At 32.3% G+C, this 8,624-nt stretch overlaps 1 protein-coding gene across 1 annotated transcript; it reads right to left on the reverse strand.

Annotated features, from left to right (window-relative positions):
• Window positions 1–7,319: 7,319 nt before the first annotated feature.
• Window positions 7,320–7,924, reverse strand: LOC131040697 (mannose-specific lectin). Its single transcript, XM_057973651.2, has one exon. It carries the CDS (start codon window positions 7,903–7,905, stop codon window positions 7,456–7,458), a length of 450 nt encoding a protein of 149 aa, XP_057829634.2. The 5' UTR covers window positions 7,906–7,924; the 3' UTR covers window positions 7,320–7,455.
• Between the last annotated feature and the right edge of the window lie 700 nt (window positions 7,925–8,624).

Raw genomic sequence — 8,624 nt, forward strand, 5'->3', positions numbered from 1 at the left:
TGTGAATTGGAAATTCTGTGGAGTTTAAAAGCAGAATTGTTTCTATTTATGGTCATGGTTATCATTCTGTGCGCCTGCTAAAGGATAAATAACTTGAGTGCCATATGAGCTGTCTTTCAATGTGGAGACCATCAAAACAAAGTTGAATAACGCATTCTATAATATATTTAAAATCAAAATATGGAGATCATCAAAATAAAGTTGAATAATACACTGCACGATGTATTTCAAATCATTATTTACTTAAAAATATTGAGATTATCGAAACAAAAGATGCTCCATATTGTATTTAAAATAATTTTCACTTTTAAAATATTAAAAACATGGAAACAAAATTTAAAAAAGTTGAAAAAGCATTCCATAATGTATTTCAGATCATCAAAATAAATTTGAATATTTCATTCCATTATGCATTTAGAATTAAACTAAAACTTATAAAGAGACTTCCACATGCTTTCAATTGTACCATTGTTTTGTCTTATTTATAAATATCTTTTCTTTTTTTTCCAAGAATTGAATTTTTTTAATATTTTATTTGTCTATGTAATTATGTCATCCATCATTAAAGTAAAGTAATTGTTAAATACATATATTTAAAATGTAAAATTTTATAGTTACACAATCATGACATCATATAAATCAATATAGATATATTTATTTTAAAAACAAAATGAATACCCTGATTACTTTTTCCACTATAAAAAAAACTACATTTGAAGAGAAGAACAAATATTAAGATAATTACACAATCAAACCAGCACCACAAAAAAACCATTTTCAGCTTATTTTCTTGAATATTGATTTGGTTTGTTTTAGTTTTTTTTTTTTCATTATTGGTACCTTCAAATTTTTAAAAATTGAAATGCCTATTATTTGCATTTCGATTGCAGCACGAAAAATACCATTGACAAATCTGCCTGAATGACCTACTTTGGAAGGTAATGCTCTATAACCTGTTGATTGTCATGTGAAATTGCTTGGTGTCATGCTCATGTGTCAAAAGTAAGCACAAGATCAGATCTGATATCATTTTAATGGAAGCCCACTTATCTTTGCAATGTCAGTTTTGTGATGATTCCAATGTTAGAAACAGGGAGCAGCAAAAGAGACAAACAGATTTATATTGCATTCAGACTTACATACAGACTTATATAAAACAGCATTACATTCAGACTTACATACAGACTTATATAAAACAGCATTACATTCAGACTTGCATAAAACAGCATTACATTCAGACTTACATACAGACTTATAACATTATCAAACACAACTTCCTACATTTAACAGATCTATGGAGCTGGAGTACTTGTCAAATTGCAAAGCCAACTGTCATGTGTAGTGAACAGGGAACAAGGATCCAAAATTGTATTTCAAATCACTAACAATCCGTGTCAAACCTGCTAATGGTACAACAGGTAAGTTGGAGGATTAAATGAAAATCTTTTCAAATCCAAGGAAAGTCTGCTTCTATCTCTGTCAAATCTGAAGATATGATGTGCATATGGAGGATATGACATGATAAGTTAGACAGTAGGTAGTTGGGATTATTTCCAAGATCCAAATTCCAATTGTTTGAAAATTAATTTTTGAGACAAAAGTATGCGACCGAACGAACCACGCACCATTTAACCCAAGCAGAATATCGATCAAATATTGTGATGAATCGATGGAATGATGTATTCTTTGTTAACTGCCTCCCTTTCATAGTATTCATGTTTGATTAGTTGTAGAATTGGAAAGGGCACAATATGAGATTGTGTCTGATTTTGGGCAGCGATGTATGGAGAAAAGGCCGCAGCTCTTAAGTGGTTTCATGTGCGGATCATGGCAGTCCGTAAGCTTTCATTTTCCGTTCGGTTTGTGGCTTGATTGGGTGAAACGTAGAAGATCTGCATTGATGGGATTTTGTGTTTTGATTTTTGTTTTAAATTCAAAAAAGTCAATAATATGAGTTTTATAACTCCGTTTTGGAGCCAGTTTAGTCATGTTCGATTTTGTGTGCGTCTATATCAAATTCAAATGTAACAGATGGTTTCTCCAACATGGCTTAAACAGCACACACTAAGCGTTGACTGCTTAGTGTGGCTGGTGTGGGGCCCATTGAATTCATTGCTTCACTGGCTGTTGTTTCCGTTTCCCCCAAATAGCCCTCTAAACTGTAACAGTTAACAGTCAATGTAAGGATTAGAATGAGCAGAGAAAATGATAACAGAAATAAAATAAAGCAATAACAAAGGACAACAAACAATTTATCGTGGTTTGGCAAATTTGCCTACATCCACACTCAAAGCAGGGAATCACTTTATTAATCAACTCTAACTCTATTTACATGGGCTGCACACAACTATTATATAATCATATTCAAATATGAAATGAAGAGTATGGGGAAGGTAGACAGTCATGTGACTATTGGGCTTCACATCCCAACAGTCAATCACCCAATTCCCACCCATAAGACAAATCAAACCAAATTCAAATGCAATTGCTGCCCTGCAGAAGTTAAATGAATTAAAAGAAATCAATAGCCATGCATTGTTGTGGTTCTTCATCAGGTCAGATGCAAGTTGTCAAGAAGCAATTCTCAACAATGAACGAAGGAGTCACAAATAGAGAGAGTTTTATATTAGAAATCCAAGCATTCGTGGGGATTAGACACTAGAAGATAGAACATAATGAAACTCCTTGGCTATTGCACACAACATCAATTAATGGAGACAGGCACGACAAATTAGGGTTTTGTTCAGTGAAGAGATGATGAATAATGGAGGAGATGATTTGTTTGTAAAGGATATGCTAGATGGGAGATGATTTGTTTGTTTGTGAGAGGGGGGTGTGAATCTTGCACCACAAAATTAACCCATGTATCAATGAATAGATGGCATCTTTGGTTTGTAACTCTTCCATAATGACACATATCTAAAGGTGGGAATCCAAAATCATCATCCAACTTATATGGGATCAAATAGCAATACCTAATGGTCCACTACTCAAGTCTTGTGGTCAAGTTGATATATTTTGTATATATAGGTTTGTAACTATTACCATCAACTCAACCTTATTAAAAAATGCAATAACAAATAGTACCAATATTCTTAAAGAATATAAATTACATTTTTTATTTCTAGTTAAACATAATGTTTCTAAGAATACTTTCCAAGAGGGTTAGAGAAATATGAATAATAGATAGGATTATAGGGCAAATGAAACCTTAATCCTAATAGATATGATGCACCAACATGAGGCTCCCTACACAAAATTCTCAAGCTTAATATAAACCACTTGTAGACTTCTAGACATGTGATTTGTAAAGACAAAACTAAAAAATAATTCATATAGTTCATAAAACGCAAATTTGATAAATGTTAACTGAAATCCCCATGTTTGTTGATGACCTAAATGATAGTACTTAATTACTCTTATATACTAGCATCAATTATCCTTATGTACTAGCATATTAGTCATAAGAGAAAGTCTAAGCCTTGAGAAGCTCCTAGTATTTTCAAATTAATTTGAGTAATATTAATCAGATCCTAAGAGAACATACATGATCACATGTTTGGTAAAGATAATTAGGAAAAACTCGAGACTTATGAAAAGCTAGCAAAACTCAACTATTTATTCATTATATTAGCATAGTACATAAGATTTAATATATATTTTCTTCTTTGCATAAACTCAATTGTAATTGGATTGCTTTCAATTAATTCTAGTTAAATCATCTACCCTTAAAATTCATGCATGATATTGCAAACACACATTTCCATTGTTTCATCTCTAATTTAGCTACAAACCAATCCTAGATAATCTAACTTTCACACATCTATAAAAAAATTAACCTTTTTCAAAAATTATATCATAAGCTGTGTATTATAATGTATTTTAATTAAATATAAGTACAGATAAGTTACACTTGGTTTAAGATACAAATATATATGAAAATGTCAGTGGAGTAGAGTAAGACTAGTGTATAGTCATAGGGCTCTACTCCATAGATTAGCTCCTACTCTCATTGTAGTTTACCTAGTTTGAATTCATAGTGTTCTAGTCACTAGACTAGCTCTCACTCTCACTATCTAATTTGTTGGTTGAAAATTTTGTAAACTTGTGAGGTTTACAAAATGGTGGTTTTAGCCATAGTATGTGAGACTAAATCTCTCTTATTTATAAGGGAAGGCTCCCCCTACTTATTGCTCTAAATAGTGTATAAATAAACTATAATTATTTATCCTAATCTAATCTTAGGTGTTACACCATCTTATTCTCCTTTTTTTTAGAATAGATTTGTATCCTTTTCTCTTACTTTAGAAAGGATATTCAACTAAGAGTAATAATAATCGACTATGTTATTTAAAAATAACTTAGAAGTGTACCAATGAACTTTTAATAACAAAGAAGCAAAGTTTTTGTAAAAGTACAAAGTCTTCCATTGCTTCCTAAGATGAGAGAATAGTACAATGAAAGCCCAAAGTCTTTAACACGCTATAATCCTATCAACCTTTTATGAATAAATTTTGCAACCCAGTATGGATTTTCTCCAAGCTAACAAGATACAACTCAAAGTCTTCATATTGTTAAATCCACACACAATTTCTAATTCTCAAATTTATAAAAGTAACACAAAGTTTACAAAACGGATTTTGATTTATTCTATAAAGAATAATTCCCCACAAAACTGATTTTGATTAATACATTTTTTATTATAATATTAGAAAAAGTATTTAGCATCCCTCTAAAATAAGTAACTTTAATCATATTTGACAATTATATAAGCTACAACTACTTAAAAACGTAGATTATAAAAATCGCTCAAAAATATATATATAAATTTAACAACTCTGATTTCAAATATCCTATTAAGACAAAGCACTTCAGAAATCACTATGACATTATTACAAACATTACAAAATTCACTTTCTAATAATAGATTGTAGTTTTGAGAATATCTTAATCATTTAAACTATAAAAATTAGATAGCACTATATACACTGGAATCCAATAGAGAATCTACCTCGGCCTAATAACTACATGATTAATCCCCATTAGATCAAAATTGAATTCCATTAAAACATTAAATCTTTCACCTTAAATTACATTTATTTCCTTAATATAACTCATCCTACACTATGACTTATTGAATACATTATTATTTATTTATTTAAGTGGGTAAACCACTTAATTATATTAATAGTTTTTTGCTTTTTACAAGGTGTTTGGTTCAAAGAGCACTGAAGGGAAAGAACCAGTAAGAAAACCCTTTAGTATTGCTCAAATAACACAAGCCTATCTACCCATTACAAGAGGCCCGTGGGCACAAACCACCCAAAACCCTTCCCAATTACATAAAAGCTTCATTAGATATATAGAAAGTTTCCATAAGAGTCATACAAGAGGAAACTGTCACTGTGAAACATTAGAAGGAACATCATCCGTCCAAAAACCCAAAGGATCAGTCAAAAATTCAAGCCCGAGCCACCCCTATCTATAAAGCACATTTCTCCAATCCACTAATTAATATGAGACCAAGAACAAGAAGCGAAATCACTACAAGAGAACCTGCCAAGACAAACATCATGAGCAAATATAGTATAATCCAAAGAAGAAGAAGGAGAGGATCCTGAAGACCCCGAGGAACCAAAATAAGGCCATCCAAAGAATAGCCCATACAAGGAGCCAAGAAAAAAGCAGAAAGATGAGAAACCATCTCGTATACCAAACTATCTGTAAGCTCCAAGATCTCAAAGACAACCACCAACCTCCAAGCCTGACCAATATCTTCTGAATTAAATAGAACATCTTAACTCATAAAAAGCGTCATCACAGTAGGGAAAAACATGAGAAGAGCACAGGTAGAGTCTGGATATAAACCAATCCAACAGAGGTAACATCATGAAAATAACCATTACCAAGCACAGAACCACACAGAATGAGCAGAAACCAACATTCCAAAATATGATGCAAAACAATGTGCAAGAGTAATGAACATAGCATGATCGATTAGCATAACACAATCATGAAAGAAGAAAGCAAGCTGGGAAGCTACCCAACAATGATGAACCAAAACCATACTATAGAAGCTCATCCCCAACTAATTACCAAATCGAAACCAATCTACAAATAAAATGGTAAGACTTTGCCAACTCATAGCAGCCATCATTACACAATCATGTAAGTTGATGGTGAGCTAGGAAGGCAACCAAGCAATGATAACCAAACCATCCTACACAAACTTACCTCAACATGATTACCAAATCAAAATAGCCAACGTGTATGGTGAAATGATAAGAATATGCCAATTCAGAACATCAAACAGACAAGGAAACAAGTAGTGATCACAAGCAATGATCAGCTTGAGCCTGAATATTCAAACTGTCAATTCTCTGATAGCAACCAAGAAAGCATAATAATATCCATTAACAAGCCATGAGAATTAGGAGGCATCATTCCCACGAAAACTAACATAACATCACAACCAACCGAGCAAGGGTGAACCGATAACAAGTGCTAAACCAATTCAATGGATAGGGCACAAACCAAATGAATGCAGCACCAAAACCCTCCTTTCTCCATGAGGAAATACTCACCGAGTATGCCATCAACAAAAATGTTGTCATAAGGCCAGACAACACCCTCCCTGATGTAATACATGAAAGAAAAACCACACCCAGCAAGGAGCGTGATGAAGGCCACAAACCGTGATCAATCAATCTTAATAAAGGATATTAATGCAAGTAGCGGGAATATCCCGAGAGGGGACTTCCAGATACTCAGCACATTCAACAACAACCCTGTTAGCCATATAATCTGTAATAACATTTATTTCCCTATAATAGTGAGAAATACTAAAGGTAGAAAAACACTTCAATTGTGCAAGAATACGCTCTAACAAATACTGTAAATGCGAGGAAACACACTTCTTAGCAAAGACCGACTAAAAGACCAACATTGAATCCCCTTCAATGATAATATCCTTGATGCCCAAAAAGATGGAAAGATCAAGACCAAAAGATAACGCCTGAAATTCAGCAACATTATTAGAACTGACGCCAATAAATTTACCCACAACTTTAACAATCTTAGAATTATGATCAAAGACGACCACCCCAATCCCTAACTTGCCCAGATTAAACTATGAATACATTTACTGGACTCAAAGAATTAAGGACTTTGATTTCAGATATCCTTATTCTAAAATTAAAATTGAGAAAAGAACATAAATAAGCACTGGTTTCAGAGGCACGGCAAGCCATGCTAAAATTTGTAGGAAATGTAAAACAAGCTTACCAAAATCTTAAACTGTGAGAGTAGCAAAATGGATATATTAGAAAAATATTTCTATATATTCCTAGTCAAGTAACAACTGTTTTCTGTTAGATCTGAGTAACACTAGACATCTCGAACAGTGGCATATTATTATTATTATTCTTATAGAAATAAAAACTGAAGTAGAAAGTGTTAAAGCAGTTTTTTCTTGTTCTGAGCAGTATCAGTTGCCCAAATGGCTCCGGACGGCCCATAAATAACAACATTACCATCGCCCTGAAGCTGCAAAAAGTAGGAAGCAAATCCTCTGGAGGTTTGACTAGACCACACAGGAGTTGTTGCCGCATATATCGCTAAATTCCCATCTCTCTGCATTCTTAACGCGCACGTAACGGCGCCTCCTTTTCCAGTTGTTCCGGATTCCCACAACTTTTTAACATTGTTTTCATACAAAACCAGGTTGCAGTCTCTTTGCATTACGAATATATATTGCGCGTACTCCAGAGACTGCCCAGGTGACAGTGATTGGCCGCTCCTTAAGATAGACTTAGCTGAGCAAGGATTTACAAATGTAATCACTACTAGCAGTGACATCCCCATGATAGCAGCTCTAGTAACAGAAAAACTTCCCATTATATTCATCTTTTAGCAAGGCTATAATGTGAATTGGAAATTCTGTGGAGTTTAAAAGCAGAAGTGTTTCTATTTATGGCCATGGTTATCATTCTGTGCGCCTGCTAAAGGATAAATAACTTGAGTGCCATATGAGCTGTCTTTCAATGTGGAGACCATCAAAACAAAGTTGAATAATGCATTCTATAATGTATTTAAAATCATAAGATGGAGATCATCAAAATAAAGTTGAATAATACACTGCACGATGTATTTCAAATCAATATTTACTTAAAAATTTTGAGATTATCGAAACAAAAGATGCTCCATATTGTATTTAAAATAATTTTCACTTTTAAAATATTAAAAACATGGAAACAAAGTTTAAAAAAGTTGAAAAAGCATTCCATAATGTATTTCAGATCATCAAAATAAATTTGAATATTTCATTCCATTATGCATTTAAAATTAAACTAAAACATATAAAAAGAGACTTTCACATACTTTCAATTGTACCATTGTTTTGTCTTATTTATAAATATCTTTTCTTTTTCTTTTTTTTTTTTTCAAGAATTGAATTTTTTTAATATTTTATCTATCTATGTAACTATGTCATCTATTATTATAATAAAGTAATTGTTAAATATTTTATTTAAAATGTATTAATTATTTGATTGTAATGGTTATCAAGTTTAAGAAAATTTTTTATAGTTACACAATCATGACATCATATAAATCAATGTAGATAT

Source organism: Cryptomeria japonica, chromosome 3 (assembly GCF_030272615.1).
Source record: "Cryptomeria japonica chromosome 3, Sugi_1.0, whole genome shotgun sequence".
In the NCBI taxonomy this organism is placed as follows: Eukaryota; Viridiplantae; Streptophyta; class Pinopsida; order Cupressales; family Cupressaceae; genus Cryptomeria; species Cryptomeria japonica.